The 17,063-nt window shown below is 36.9% G+C and overlaps 1 protein-coding gene across 8 annotated transcripts in view; it reads left to right on the forward strand.

Annotated features, from left to right (window-relative positions):
• FGD4 (FYVE, RhoGEF and PH domain containing 4) overlaps nt 1-17,063 on the forward strand; it is a 214,618-nt gene that overhangs the window by 143,611 nt on the left and 53,944 nt on the right. For 7 of the 8 annotated variants that reach the window (XM_038577224.1, XM_038577223.1, XM_038577230.1 and 4 more), the window contains 3 exons: nt 716-868; nt 8,741-8,927; nt 13,857-14,367. In XM_038577224.1, coding sequence (XP_038433152.1) covers nt 716-868; nt 8,741-8,927; nt 13,857-14,367 — 851 coding nt within the window. Of the gene's footprint in view, nt 1-715; nt 869-8,740; nt 8,928-13,856; nt 14,368-15,924; nt 16,077-17,063 lie in introns of those variants that run through there. The other variant, XM_038577231.1, reaches the window with a different exon arrangement.

A 17,063-nucleotide genomic window follows, 5' to 3' on the forward strand; every position in this document is an offset into this window, starting at 1 on the left:
TAAAAAGTCTCTGAAATCCAACAATTAACTTCTTAAATTAGGAATAGTACAGAAAAAAAAGATCTATTTTCCTACATATATACCTTATGTATTTCAGTATCTTAACATTTTAGACTTTTGAGCTATAGATAGGATAGTATAACCTTTTATAATCCTTTTTTTTTTAAATGTGGGTATTAGCTCATATATGTAGATCTGAAGTCTTAGTAGTGAGTGAGAGGGGTATGTGTGTATTTGTTCGTTTCTCACTGAGCCATTCTTCTAGAGTCTTTAGGTCAGCTGTCATGTCGGTGCTTTCCTGCTTTGTTCTTTTGAGTCACTCAATGGCTGATGACTGACTGGCTGCTGGAAAGGAACGCTTGCAACAGATGAATGCTGGGGCCCTTCTGTCCTCTCCTCCCCTGTAGCAGCTGCACTCTGCCCTTTCTTTGGCCCTGCTAGGAAAGGAGGGAGTGAGGGAGAGGGCGGGTGTGCGCCTGCGTGCCTGGGGGCTGATTTCTGTCAGTATGTGATACAAGGTTTCTCAAGCACATGGAATGAGATCTTTCCCAAGAAATTCTGTCAAGGCCAGCACACACGGGAAATGTATTTCTATGCTTAGCCTTGTAACTGTGATTGTTTTTTGTTTTATGGGGTAAGAAGAAATTTAGCTCCTGTGACGTAGCTGTGCTCCACCTCTGTATTTACCTGCCCTTTCTTTTTTGAACTCTTCCAGGCAGCAGTATCTGTCCAAAGATCACTATAGTTCCACCTTATGTGAAAAACAGCAGGACCCCACTGGTTGATCAGAATGTATCTAATGAAGAGGCTCAGGGAATAAATGGAAAAACGCCAGCGAAACACTCAGCTGCAAGTCCAAAGCCACAAGGTATGTTTGTTGTTTTAATCAGGCTGGTTGGTTTATTATTGATGAAGACTGTCCAAAAGAATAATGACTAAGAAAGAGTTTTAAGCTCTAAATGAGAGATATTGGATGAGTGCGTTTATCTATCTATTTATTTATGGGAAAAAAATCAGTCTCATGCAGAGTTGGGTATTTGTTCTCCTAAAACACCTTATACATTTTTCTAATATGGTTCTTTTCTCATTGCTGAAATTTACATGTCCCCTAAAGGGGACTGTGATCGCTTCATGCATTATGCCTGACCTGGTGCATGGCCTGACTTACTGTTTGTATAATAAATGTTTGACAAATGAATGACTACTATCAGAAAGTCAGTATGACTTGCTAGGTGTCAGAGGATCTGTGAAACAGATAATTGTAAAACCGTGCTTAACATTCTTAGTAAGAACATGATTTTATCCTATTCAGGAACTGGGGCTTGAAAAGGCTTCTTAGTAAAGTCATCCACAGAAATTAAAATAAATGAAAGTACAACATTGAACTTTTAAATTTTAACTCCTCCATTCAAGAATTGAGCAGCCAACAAGGGGAAAACAGTTATAATGGTGGAAATCTTTTTTTTTTTTTTTTTTTTTTATGAGAGAGAGAGAGAGAGAGAGCGAGCACAGGCAGAGGGAGAAGCAGGCTCCATGCACCGGGAGCCCAACGTGGGATTCGATCCCGGGTCTCCAGGATCGCACCCTGGGCCAAAGGCAGGCGCCAAACCGCTGTACCACCCAGGGATCCCAATGGTGGAAATCTTTGAATGTTTTGATTGGGGACCATTTCCTTTTAGCAATAAATCTCTAGTGAACTGGGTATTAGTTTTGAGGAGCACAAAACTACAATTTTGATGATAGTAAGGCCTTTGGAAACATGAACACAAAGCTAATAAACCCTACTGTGATTTAATGTGTAGTTCCTTCCTAGTAGATTTTTATTTATACTAAATGCTGAACATTCAGCCAAGAAACAATATTGGGCATTTGGGGGGAAAATTTGTTTGATTTTTGTTGTATTTACTTAAGTCTTATTCTTTGAAAGAAAAGTTGTTACAGAGAGCACATCATGAAAGAACAAGTGTTACTCTTTAAAGTTCTTACAAAATAAATAAATAAAGTTCTTACATTTTTTAGGATTCTCTGAAAGAGTCTTAAAGGCACTTAAATAGAAAGGAGCTTAAAATAGAATCTTCCAGATGTAGGACATTTTTCTTTTTGTTCTCACTAGTAGCTATATTTGTAGCGGTATGGGGTATGGCTATCAAGTGAGGTCAAATCATTGGTAATTCAAATGAATGGCCCATTCATGAGTTTATAATCTTTTCTTTTGACCATAATTCCTCCCTATATAATTGATATGAATATGAACATAGAATTTTTTTATCATGATTGAAGCTGTTTTACTTGTAAAATACAAAATTCCATCTTGCTCATTAGACCTGAGCTGACAGAGATCAAATGAGGTAAAAATATAAAAAAATTAATATAATTCAGTTTTATGTAATTGCCCAGATCACAAACAGGAATTTTGTTATTTAGATAGCCTCTTTTGGGGAAGATGCATTACTTCATTGTTTTTCATAGTTCATCAAGATAAATTACACTAATGTCCTTCCTGAGCTGCTATGTGCCAAAATAATCATATTCTTTAGGGAGATAACACTTGATTTTGCTTTTGCTGTTTGTAGTTGTATTAACGTCAATATATTGGTATTTACATACACATTTACTTCCTGTTCTGAATATGGATTAAAATATATAATTTTACATAACTATAGGGGCTATTTCCAGGTATTAAATAAATGACTTAGAGAACATTGTACTTTTAAAGTGCTCCACTCATTGTTTGGGCCCTTCTCTGATTTCCCAGCTAAAATTTTAAACCCCCTGTGACCTTTGACATTTCATATTTCCTCATACCTACTTTATTTTTTCTCATCCGTTACAATCTGACCTACCATATATTTCACTCATCCACCTTAGTTTTTTTCTGCCTTTGTACTGCCAATCCCCACAGCATAGCAGGCCTTCAGTAGTACTTGTTGACTGACTCCCTGCTCCATCATCACATTTCCTCCACTTTGTTTCTGCCGTTATTTGTTTGAAATTTGGAAGAATGTGTGCCATATAGAGAAAAACATTCAGGAAATGAGGCTACATCTTGGTATTGTCAGATCAGCTGCCAAATAAATTGGGCACTGCTTACTTATTGATCAAATAAAAGTTCCCCACCCTCTAGTGGAGAGAAGCTTACTTTTAATTTCTCCAAACCCTTAAGAATATTTGGGGGGGGGGGGGCGGTGACTGGGTGGTGGGCACTGAGGGGGGCACTTGACGGGATGAGCACTGGGTGTTATTCTGTATGTTGGCAAATTGAACACCAATAAAAAATAAATTTATTATTAAAAAAAAGAATATTTGGGGGACTGAGACAAAGGAAGGGTTATTAATGGTTACTTCCTACACAGATCAAGGGATTATCACACTGATACCTTTATTTTCACTTCATTGCAAATCCCTTACAAATTATGAATGGTGAGCCTACTGAGGCTTCAAGATCCATTATGTAATTTTAATTGAATTGAAGATTCTTATTTTAGGTAAGTGTTCTCAACTGGAGATAATTTTGCAGCACCCTCACCCATCCCCACCCCATGCCTTGCACTTGATATTGTCTAAAGACATTTTTTTTTTTTTTTTTAAAGACATTTTTGCTTGACACCACTGGTGACAGTTTCTAATGGCACCTAGTGGGTAAAAGCTAGGGATGTTGTTCAGCATCCTACAATGCACAGACCAACCCTTCCTAAACAAATAATTATCTGACCTGAAATGTCAGTAGTTTGAGAAATTCTGATCTGGATCCTCAATAGAGCTCATAATTAAATCTTTTCTTTTTTTCCCCCTCATGTGGAGTGCTAATAATATCATAGCTATAACTTGTTTTAGTGATATCTAGGAGGAGGGCCAATATTAAATATTTATTGGTGGTGATTATGTAGTAATATGTGGAATAACATCAGCTTTATATTTTTGTGTTTATTAATAAGTTATAGGGATATAGTGTACAGCTTGGTGACTATAGTTAATAATACTGTATTGTGTATTTGAAAATTGCTGAGAAGAGATCCTAAAAGTTCTCATCACATGAAAAAAATTGTAAGATGGATTTTAATTAGACTTTGGTGATCATTTCACAATACATCCAGATACCAAATCCTATTCTATACCTGTAATTAATATATAATGTCATATGTCCATTTTATCAATTAAAAAACACCAACAAGTATTTTTGAACAATTATAGTTTTTAAAACAATGAGAGAGCTAAATTGTAGATTAGATAAGCTTCCATTTGAATCCAAGTAAGAGCCTGTAGCTTTTTAAATGGATTCCTTCAATAGTTAGGGCTTGTTTTGCTTCAGCCTCAGAAAATACCCTAAAGCCTTGGAAAACAATGGTTTATTCACTTCATACCAATCCTACCCGTCAAACAAATAAATTACTGAGCAACTTCCAACATAAGTCTTTCTTCTTGTTCACCACTTTTAATATTGGCCTATTTCCTGCCATGCAAGACATAACTCAAAATAACTTCCTTAGCAATTAAAGCTAATAGTTCTTTTTCTCTCAGGAGCTTTGATCCATAGCATTCTCCATAGTTGATTATTTTTGATAGAGCGTGTTTATTATCACTTATCAATCATTAAACTTTAATGTTTAAAAAAGTTTCATGAACTTTGAAAGCCACACTATTGTTTGAATAATTTAAATATATGTGAGGTACTCAAACCTATTTCATTTGCTTCTAAAGTAAAGCATCCCATGTGTAATGTTACATTCTTAAAGTATAATATGTTATACATTTATAATGTATTAAAAATAACCAGCTATGTAGGATACCTTGCTGCCTCAGTCAGTAGAGCATGCAACTCTTGAACTCAGGGTTGTGAGTTCGAACCCAATGTTGGACACAGAGTTTACTTAAACATGAAATAAAGTAAAGTAAAATAAATTAATATAATAAAATAAAATAGCCAGCCATTGTTTTTCATAGTAAGTAAAATGAGAGCAATCAAAATCCACTGGTCATCTCCAAATTTAAGCTGACAATTTGTTTTTTTCATGCTCAGTAATTATTTTGGATGGTTGGAAATTTTTTGATAAATTGCTTTGTTCTACTTATGGTCTGTAAAATTGGCTGTAATAGAACCCATTTTACTTACAGTCAACTAGATATCTCAAATTTAGCATGTCCATAACTGTTCTACTGATCTCCTCCCCCAAAATTGCTTTACCTGTTGTGTCCATTGATGACAATTCTATCCTTCCAGTGGTTCAGGCCAAAGGTCTCCAGAGTCATCCTTGACTCCTCTCTCTTTCTCACATACCTCACATTTATTCTATCAGAAATCTACTTTTAAAACAGACCTGGAATCTAGCCGTTTCTCACTACCTCCTTCAAAGTACCATTATCTCTTGCCTGAATTTTTGCAGTACTCTCCTGACTCTTCTCCCTATTTCTGCCCTGTTTCCCAACATTCTCAACAAAGCAGCCAGAGAGACATAGTTGGATAGAAGTGCCTGTCATGTTACTCTTTTGCACAGAACTCTGCAATGACTTCTCATTTCACTCAAAGTCACTCTGCTTACAGTGCAGCACCAGGTCCTAAGTTATCAGGCCCTCTCTCTGACCTCAGTACCTACTCTTGCCTGCTTGCTGCTTTGGTGTCAGTCTCATCGTCTTCCATTGTCTCTAGCTTGGTCTCTACTAGATGGAATACTCTTCCCAAAATAACTCCTCTCAACTTCTTCAAGTCTTCTTCAAATCTGAACTTTTCAAAGAAGCCCACTTTGAATACTTTAATATAATACTGCAATCTGCCCTTCCCCTCCATTCCCTATACTCCAGATCCAAATTATCTTGTTTTTTATTAGCCCTCCCCTCTTTTCTTAGCTTTCACCACCTTTTCATATATGGTTTACTTAATAGGTTTTTTTGTTTCTTTTATTTTGTTCAGATAAGATCAAGTACATAGAACTTAATAAGTATTTCATAAATACTGAGTTAATGAAAAATTAAAATTTAAAGAGACCTTGTATAAATATGGAAAATTTTCTGTAGCTTATATATTTTGAAAATGTCCAGTTCCTAATGTTCTGTTAATTTATACTTATTTTCTAAATGTATGAGATTTCATATTGCTCGATATCCTCACTGACACTTGGTATTGTCAGATTTAAAATTTTTGGTTAAACTGATGGGGCTGAAGTAGAATCCTATTTTAGATTTAATTTTCATTTCCCTGATTATTAGTAAGGTTGAACAGTTTTTCCTATTTACAACCTTTGGGCTGCAGGGGGAAGAAATAGTAAGTTGAGTTTCAGACATTTTCAACTGGAGGTGCTGATAGAACACCTAGGAGATGTCCAGAGAGCATTTGGAAATGTTGACCTCCATAGGGTAATAGAAAGATCAGAAATGATGAGAGACAGGGTGAAGGAAGGGAAGACAAGAGGTTTTATTTTACTTATCAATTCTCTTTTTTTCACCAAAATACAAATTATATTCCCCTAAGGCAGTGTTTCTGACACTTTAGCCATTCATGTATCATCTTGAGATTTTTGTCATATACGTGTAACATTTGTGCTCTTTTATTTAAAATGTGCATTATTTATTTTCCATTTGTGTTGTCTCCCTTGATGAGTTCCCCCCTTTTTGCTTCTAAAATAATGGTACCCAATGCCCACTTTTATAACCCTCGTTAAAGTGTCTCCTCATGAGGGGACACCTGGGTGGCTCAGCGTTTGGGCATCTGCCTTTGGCTCAGGGCGTGATCCCAGGGTCCCAGGATCGAGTCCCACATCGGGCTCCCTGCATGGAGCCTGTTTCTCCCTCTGCCTAGGTCTCTGCCTCTCTCTCTCTCTCTCTCTCTCTCGAATAAATAAATAAATAAATAAATAATTTTTTTAAAAAGGGTCTCCTCACGAGACTACAAACTCCTTGATAACATTAATTTGTTCCTTCATGTATTCCACATGCCAAGCACTGTGTGCATGGTTACTATGAATATATTTGTGATCAAAATAAACTTGTTTGTTACTCTCACAGAATTCCAGCATCGTAGAAGAGAAAAGATTTACATATAAATATTTTATTTCTGGTTTATTTAATACTATTTATGACTACTTAATCATACTAATTTATTGTAAGCACTTTGGAGAAAAAGTACACAATGCTATGAAACAGTTTGAGATAGACATAATTGAGATGGGAAAAGTCAGTGGAGTTATCTCTGAGAAACTGGCTGATACATATCTTATTTGAGTCTTCTAAGCATCTAAAGGTATCTGATATATAATAAATAATGTTCACTGAGTAAACTCTAGATGGATAAATTATAACAGTTTTTACAGTATTATAAAGAACATATTAACTTCCTGTTTTGAATATTTTAATTAGGAATGTTGACATTATCTCTAATATGTAAACTGGCTTTTTTTGATGAGGTATTGTCCTAGTTTGCTATTTTGGTATATATTCTACACAGGAAAGTTTTCCTTAAAATTAACAAATATCACACTTATATAAGTCCCTTCTTTCTCAATGGATACTATATTTAACCATTCCCCCTGAGCATTTCTTGGAAAATAACACCATTTCCATAAAAAGAAGCATGACATTTTCTAATTGGGATTTTCTTGTGTTGAAAGGGAATGAGGTGAATCAATTGTTATACCTCTAGTTTATTGTGATACTTTTTTTCCCTTCTTTGTAAGAATTGATAACTCACATTGAAATGATGACATCTAGGCCAGTGAGCATCAGGCAACTGTCAGCTGAGTTTATAGAAGAAATGAGATGACTGAAAGCCAGAGCAACCAGCTGGGGGAAATTGGGGCATGTAATTAGAAGGAGATATGATTCCCGACCCTTCCTCTGGAAGTCAGGGCAAGGATTTAAAAAAAGAAAGGAGATCATTTTATTTGATTTGTTAGAACCAGTTATAGAAAAATGCATACACGTTACATAATCCTTTACTCAGAATGTTAATCTTAGAGGAAAATTATATTGGTTTTCAAAATTCAAGTAATTACTGTACTGATGAAGCAAGCACTTATGGCATATTTCTCATCTATAGGATTTCTCCTCTGTTAGAGAAATTCTGTAGATTTTATTTAATATTTCAGGAAATGATCCATTAACTAAGTGAAGGACTTGAAGGACTTACTACTAACAAATAATTTGTGGTATATTAATGCAAGCCAACTATTAATATAGCAGACAATAATAATAAAACTCCTATAATCCCCTTTTGCTGGTTTTATGATAGGGAGCAATGCTGGTAGAGGAAGTAGAGTCTGGGTATGAGTCATAAAATCAGATCTGCCTTATTCCTCCAGGGCAATCACTTGACCACTCTGAATCTTCCTAGACATAAGAGGTGAATAATGCTACCTACCTCAAAGAACTGTAAAGTGAAAATTTTCACCTAAGATCGAATGAGATCTAGTGCTTTTGTTAAATGGGAAGATAGTGTAGTAATTACTGTTGTTTGATATTGTTTTGTTGACTTTTATATATAATTTACTAGCTCTTGATTCTGTTATATTAGTTATTACTCCTATAATTAGAAAAACGAACCACTTGAATCTTGGAGATGGGATTTCAGTAGGGCACAGCAAATGTCCAAGACAGGTAGAGATGCCTTGGTTAAGATTCAGTACAAACTTGACAGACCCCTTTACAAAAATTTGATAACGCTAAAGACTTTTGCACCCAGGTCACCAGAGTTTCATTTGTTATGGAATACCTATCACTGAAATACTGAATTCTTTGAATTCTTTTTCTACAGTGCCTCCAAAGCCATTATATCTGCGGAATTCACCTTCTTCCAAAATACACCAAACCCCCAGGCATAAAGCTTTATCTAGTGCAGAACCAAGGATGGAGAAGGAAGTTAAACCTGCCTCTGCTTCTTGTGTTTCAAAAGAAAAACCCAGTAAGGTATCAGATCTCATCAGTCGCTTTGAAGGAGGCAGGTAAGAGCTCATTTACAATGCGAGAAGGAAGAGGGGAGAAGAAAGTGGGGGGGGCGGGGGGGTGTTTTTTTTTTTTTAAAGATGATAGAGTAATAGATTTTCGTTTTTTCTTTTCTTTCTTTTTTATTTTTATTTTTTTAAGTAATAGATTTTCTAAATCAAGTATTTTATCCTACTAGGTTTGGGAGGCTTTTAGAAAGACTAAATTTTAAAAATATTTAATCTTGCCCTAATATGAATTGTCATTTACTATATATTACCTATGTGTAGCACTCTCTGTTGCCAGCTTTTTCATCACATTGTGTGCTGTATAGATCAATAGATACACACTCTCATTTCCTTTGTATCTGCCTATGTCACTTAGTGTTATTCCTTGGGGTCATGTTCTTGGCAGCTAGATGTCTGGGTTGGGAAGGCAGAGCTTGTTTCTCCTTTTCTCACTTTATATGTTTGTGGCTATAATTTCTGCAGGCCTGTGCTATCTCTGTGGCCTTCTTTCTGACCCACTTTTATTTATCGTGAATCTTCAGTATCCATTCAGCTCCCATCCTCCTCTCCCTACTCCATTGTATCATACTAGGTGTTGTGAGGAGATACTGCCAATAGCAAAATTCATGCTGAATTTCAGTTTTGTATTTATTAGATACAATTTTATATTCTTTAGCCCTAAGGTTTCAAAAAAGGTAGGTAAGATGTGTATTTCTCACTTAAAGATAAAAATAAACTCACATAAGTTGCTCTTCTCCTATATGACCTCAATTGCTTTTTCTTAAAATTCCAATCACTGACATAAATAGAATAAAAAAAATTTATCAGAAGGATATTATCTGTCACCAAAAGTCTGTATTTAATTAAACAATGTATATAACCTCCCTTTCATCCTTGAAGCCAAATATTTCCATTCATTCCAATGTAAATGGGAATGGTTTCCCACTAAGTGATTTCATTATTTATTTGCAAGATTTATTGTTATTTAAATAGTGGATCATAGCTTGGAAATACTTCAAAAATCTTCTGAAAATTGTGACCAAGTACAAAACTGCAATGTCCTTCACTTAAAATGAGACTATATTTAGTAACAAGTTCTTGAGAAGAAAAAGTCGTTCAGAAGCCTGTCTTCATTTCCATTCCCAATCAATTGTGAGAACTTGAGTCATAAATATTTAAACTTCAACATCTCTTCCTCTGAAGTAGGAATTTTAATACCTTTGCTATCTAAAATCACAGGAATCTTTACTGGAATGATTTAATTCTACTTTAAAATTTTTTGTTTCTCAGGGCAAGTTGAGTAGCACAGAGAGTGACCCTTGGTGTTTGCAGATTCTCAGGGCCATATTCGATGACTACATAATATCAGGAAGGGCTGGAGCCCTGACCCCTCTCTATAGTGCAAACCAGATTTGGGAGGAGTTGTGGGAAGCCCTTAAGGGGTCAGTATTGAAAGGTTGAGCCTTCTGATTTCTCACCATTTTGGTAACCGACTATTTGCATTCTTGTCTATACACAAAACATACATAGTTTTTCTAGCTAGTACCACTTTCCTTTAACTCTTTCAGACTTCACAGATTCAAACACATTTTTTGATGCAAAGTTTGAAGGTTTTTTTCCTAAGGAGAGATGTGTTGTAACTTAGAACATTTTGAACACACTTATTCCAAGTTGCAGGTAGAATGTAATGTGAGCGTTTTGGCAAATCTGGGGCAAATCTGGTAAATGGGTGTTACTGTGAGAGAGTCTCCTGCCAATATGAAAAATGATTATATGTTCTTAGTTTTATTACCAGTAGGAACCAGCCCTAAAAGTGTACGAGTGAGTTAATGTTGCATTGAGTCTATAGGACTTGAATGGGAAGTTGTATTTCCTGTTGAGTGATGTCCATGTGCCTACAGTAGGTGTAGCCTTCAGATTTTACCCCAGTTGTTACAGCTTTACACTAGCATTTGGTGGAATAGAGATCCAGCAGGCCAAGTTACCACGAAGAAACGGAGACCACGTGTAAATGGACATGAAGAGTGGGGCTGTAGATTACCACACTGGAAGACTTTACCTATATATCAATATTTTACTTTTTGCAGTAATGCAAATAACTAATATTTATATGAGTGATTTGGAGTATGTATTTGGAGCACATGAATTTTATTTATTATCTATGCATGTCTGTATTACTATGGTTTCTTTCTTTCTGTCTTTCAAGTGTAAGAGAAACTAGTCTTGGGGCAGCCCAGGTGGCTCAGTGGTTTAGCGCTGCCTTCGGCCCAGGTTGTGATCCTGGAGACCCAGGATCGAGTCCCATGTCAAGCTCCTTGCATGGAGCCTGCTTCTCCTTCTGCCTGTGTCTCTGCCTTTCTCTCTCTCGCGCGCGCGCATAAATAAATAAATAAAATCTTAAAAAAAGAAAAAAAAAAAAAGAAGCTAGTCTTTTTAACCTATGAAAGATTGCAGGATTTTAGAAAGAAATAACATTTTGTACAAAACTGAACACTGGTTTTTCCTAAGGATGCTTCAAGGCCAACTGTTTTTCTCCCATGGTGGCATCCACAAAACAGCAGGAATATATATATTGGTTCAACCACTGCTTTTACTGACCTATCGCCACCATATCTCTATCCCACCTCCATGTGAATATCTCCTGGATATCACTTATACAGCAAATTCTTGCCCTTCATCCAAAACAGTCCATTCCAAAAATCCTAAGCAAGCCTAAAGTTGGTTCAGAGGACCTGCTGAAGATCTTTCTGCTGGGTTTCTGGACACTGACGTAGGCAGGAAAAGGAAGGCCATACCACTCAAATCTCCAAGGACCATTTGAGAAATCATCTAGGCCAAGGATATACTTCCCTAGAAGGCAAATATGAACGGTGGAGTATGTGACACTTATTTACATTGACGGCCACCAACTTTTATATATATGGTATTTTCCCTTGCCAAATTTTTCCTTCCCTTCCTGTGATGCTGAGCTTACCATGGCTTTTATTACTTTCTTGCCGTCTATGGTTATTCTCTGTTGCATTCTCCAGTCCAGATCATCAGTATCTGGGAAGAGTAGAAAGAATGAAAGGAGAAGATAACACATATCTGAGCATTGTTCATGGACCATGCTGCTGTGTCCTCTAGCCCATAACTTCTATCTGCACTGGAGAAGAGGACAGACCTGGATTTTCTTCTCATGTTTTTTAGCCTGTAACTTCTATCCACAATGGGGAAGAGGCCAGACTTAGACTTTCTTCCCATGTTTTGTGTGCAGGCTATTTACCTGCTCCTTATTCTCTCCTTCATGTTCTGGTATACTAAAATGTGGGGTGAAGACCAGGGATTTAGAGTCAGACTTCATGGTTCAGACTCTAGCTGTATCATTTCTTAGCAATGTGACATCACTGCCTTATGCAAGTTTCTAAGGTTCAATTTCTCTATTTTGGGGTCCTGTATTAGAATTATTACGAGGTTGAAACAAATCATGTGAAGAATACCATGTACTTTCCAGCACTTAATAAATGCTAGCTACTGTTATTGAGTGACTGCCATGATCACCGTTACAATCCCCGTTACTCATTGTTGAGCACTGAGCACTTTCCATATGCCCAGCACTGTGCTACAAGGTGGGAAGAAAACAGAGAATGAGGTAGGCATGATCTGCACCCTCACAGAGTAGAAGTCTGTGTTCATTTTATCTCCTTATTAGGTCATAGGAATCTCTCCAAGACTGCAGCCCAGAGATTTATGTTTTTCCTCCCTGGAATCCTAGATTAAAATTTTATGCAAATATTTGTATATTGGCAGTTAGGTTCTATTTACTATTAGGGTTATATACAATATCAAATAATAAGGGCTTTATGGAAAATTAAAATGAAATATGTAGTTTATGGTAGAGTGCACTTAAAATATAATAATCCAAGAAAACCTCTTTGAGGTGACATCTGAACAGAATCCTGAATGATGGGAAGGAGTCAGCCACACTGATGTCTTGGGGCAGGTCATCCTGAGCAGAGAGCACAACAGCTGCAGAGACCCTTAGATGTGCACTTTGGCTTGTTGGGAGTGTGGGAACAGCAGGAAGGCAGGAGTGGCAAGAGCTCAGTGAGTGAGTACAAAGGGAATTGAACAAGGCCAGGGCCAGTGGAGGGCTCATGTGTACAGAATCCTCGGTGGGGGGGGTCAGGATCCCAGATTTACCTTCTAAGTGTACAGGGTGCCACAGTTCAACCTCTGTGGTTGACTCAGGGAGACTGGATTTGAGAGGATCGAGACTGGAAACAGAGAAGTCAGTTAGGTTATGGCAGCAGAGGTAAAGTTCTGAGAATGTGTTCTGCTTTCTAAACAGAAGTAACCTTTGATTTCTAACCTATTCATCAATTGGGGTCTGACTGTACTTGTTTTAATCTGTACAAAAGCGGGGCACCTGGTTCAATAAGTTAAGCCTTCGGCTCAGGGTCATAATCTTGGGGTCTTGGGATCCAGCCCCAAGCAGGGTGCCTGCTTATCCCTCTCCCCCTGCTCATGCTCTCTCTCCCTCTCAAATAAATAAATAGATAGATAGATAGATAGATAGATAGATAGATAGATAGATAGATAGATAATCTTTAAAAATATATGAAAGTGAAAATCTTGGGAAAAGATGGCTTTAAAAAAAAAAAAGATGGCTTTAACTATAAATATTTCTCACATCTCAGTCCTTACTGGCGAGCCATGTTGATAAACAACACGAGGAAATGTTCCAGACCCTATAGCAAATGCTCAGTCTTATCTTTTTACTTAAATATTTATTTGTGTGTGGCATCCAGAAGAATGAGAACTATACTCAGCTATGCTAATCAATGTTTCTAAAACCATCAAAGGAAAAAGTCTTCACTTTTCCTTTCAGTTGGAATAAGCTGGTCTGTCTTCTAGAACTTTGCCAGTGTTTTCATGCTTCTTTTGTATTATATCTTTTAGCACATTATCAACTTACAGTGATTTGAAGAAAGATTCTGGTGTGAACCTGAATGTTCCCAGAACCCCAGGAAGGCATGGACTGACAACCACCCCTCAGCGAAAGCTTGTCTCCCAGCAACCACCACAGAAGCAGGAAAATGACACAGATCCAACTCAGGGTGTACAGACTGATGTGGCTAATGGTGTTATGGCAGCACAAAACCAGATGGAATGTGAGGAGGATAAAGTGGTCACTGTTAGCCCAGAGACTCCTGTTCAAACTTCTGAACCCTTGCTTGCTGTGAATTTAGTGAACGGAGAAGGAGAGGAGGAAGCAACCACACGCCCTGCAACCCCCACAGCAAATGACTATGATGGAAATGCTTCTGACAGTAGCTGCAGGACTCCCAGGGTCAGCCAGGTGCTCCCCCCGGAAGAAGGAAGGGCAGACATGGAAGCCAAGGTGCAAGAGCAGGAAGATGGAGAAAGCCCTCTGGAACCAGAGCAGCTGGACCAGCACCCGGAGATGAAGGTAAAGCATGAGCCTAGCTCATAAGTAGGAGGAAGCACCAACTGTTCCACTACTGTTTTTAAAAACTCTACTTAATAGCACCCGTGAAATGAATGAGTCAGATCACCCACACCACCAGTTAAATAATTTTTAAGCTTTAGCTGCTAATGTTTGCTTCCCCTAACTCTATGAGGAAATATTTCACTTTTTCTGGTATAGTTTCTGTTGATCTTCCTATTATGATTTGAAAAGTCCAATCATTCTGAAGACTTTATTATAGGAAAACCGTAAGCTTATTGTTTTCACTTACAGAGGAAGAAGACGTTCTTTGTTGCTCTAGATATTAGGGAATATCTATGGGCTAATATTTATGAGCTAAGCAAGAGGAAGTTGTATAGTTTTTGCTTTTCAGATGTTTCTAGTCTGAAAGAGTAACTTGGACTAGCAAATATTTCATTAAAGGACACAAATATGGAATATTCAAAAACTGTTCAACAGATTGTAAACATTACTCATTCCAGGCTTGTAAATTTTTTTACATATTTCTAGCTAATATAGTTTTAAAAAAATTGGCTTACTCTTGGATTTAGAAGCCTCTTTAAAGATCATCTTAATTAAGCAATTAAGTTCCAGAAAGCTGAAATGATTTTTCAGGTCACAGCAGTAGCCTGGACACTTGGTGCCCTGATTCACAGGCCAGTATTGTGTCCCTGATGCAAAAAGAATACCAAACTTAAGTGCCTAAATGCAGGAATTATCAGTGATTACAGCATCCACGAGTAATGTACTAGAGAGAGGTGAGGCTGTGGCAAACTAGAAGTTCAAATAGTTTCTAAAGAGGGCTACAGTTCAGTGAACCGCTTAAATGACATATCTGCCTGTATGCAAAATCTAAGCTCATAACATAAGGACTGATTTGCTGGTGGGATATATCCATGATTTACCTGTACTACAGCAGAAACTTTGATACAATTCTAGTAGCAACACCATTGCATTTGTGTTCTTTATTCATGTCAGTATGGTGGAAGGATTAATAAATTTGGCTTTTATAAAGTACCTGGAAGTTCTCAGATCAAAGATGCAATAAAAGCATCATATAGTTCCCTGGAATATAAAAGAGCTCCCATTACTCAGTCTCTCTTTTTGATTATAAATAACAATGTGTGTAGGAGAGTTAAGAATTGAAAATTTGGCAATTATAGGAAAATCTGTAAATGACAAATCCAAGTCCTAAATCTATTTAGGGTTTTTTTATGGTGCCGTGCCATAAGTGGCATTGATATAGGAAGAAATCCAAAAGGACTGATACTGAAATATCAGAGTAAAAAGTGATTGTTTGATGTCTTTAGAACTCTAAGTAAAATAAAATCCACGTTATGGTACAGTTTCACTGACCCTGAAAACAAACCCAAAGAGACAAAAAGCCAGGGATTTATTTTCTTCCAGTTAGTGAATTAATTTTAAGTGCTGACTCTCAAGCGGGGAAGGTTTAAATAAGGAAGTGGGTGGGAGAAAAGTGAGTCACACTTGGTGACATTATCTGAAACGTTAAAGAAACAGGACATTGCAAAGTGAATCTCTTCACTACATCTTGATGTAGTGGTATATTTTAGTGCTGCTGTGCTTAAACCATGGTGAACAGAAGAGAAGGTTAGAAGTAAGAAGCTCAAGACTCCTACATTTGTCCTTTTATAGTTGGGATGATGCCACCAGCGAGTATTTATAAAACAGTAAGAGCTATTCTTATTAATATTTTCATTGGCAATCCCTGTAGTTGCTAGGTAGTACTTTTTTTTTTTTTCCTGTCTTGTATTATTATCTGTACATTCTCATGGATGAGCCTTATTTGGTTTGGGAGAGGCTTAAATAGGGGCTTTCTTATTAAACTGGTGAAATGAAATAGTATAGCCGGCCTTTCTCCTAAATGGGAATGTAAGTAGTGGATGGCACATGCTATATGTGGGAAGAAAAATGCAATTTTCTCTGCGGAGCTGTTGATAGAAAAATACCACGTGTGTATCTCATCTAAAAGGGAGTATTAGGATTTAATTTCTACATGGTGAGAATATGTTCTGCTTTGCTGCTGTGGTGTCTGTTACATTGTCTTTGTTCAAATAACATTTCTAACACTTATGTTAGAATGGTAAATTTTATGGTATATGTATTTTGTCAAAGTTAGAAACGAAAAATGAGATTTTTAAAAAGTTAGTGTAGTATATGGTAGAATGATTGGAACCAGGAAGTTTTGGTGCTGCTTCTGGCTTGTCCACTAACTATTAGTATGACCTTAAAGTAATCAATTAAATTATTTGTGCCTTTAGTTAAAGGATATAAACCGGGTATGATCATAAAGCCCTTTATAGTGATATTGTAATAATAATTCTCTGCTGTTGTTCATGGGTATCTTCCTTTGTTAGCATAGCCCCCCATATTGTCAGCTGCTTCTTGAACAGTCTAATGTGTTGAACCTCTAAGATACAGTGGAATATCTGAGTTTCACTATGCAGACAACTGAAAAAAATTACTTCAATCTTTATATAATCTGATATAGAGACTTATATCAGACTTAGCTACATTTAAACCAGTATTAAATGTAATGGCTATTTCTTAAATGCCTGCCATGAATGGGAAAAGGAGGGATCAGGGGGTGAAGGAATAGGAGCAGAGTAGAGTCACAAAGATAGTTTGGAAGGCAGGCACACATTAAAATAAATCTT

This window comes from Canis lupus, chromosome 27, assembly GCF_011100685.1.
Source record: "Canis lupus familiaris isolate Mischka breed German Shepherd chromosome 27, alternate assembly UU_Cfam_GSD_1.0, whole genome shotgun sequence".
NCBI lineage: Eukaryota > Metazoa > Chordata > Mammalia > Carnivora > Canidae > Canis > Canis lupus.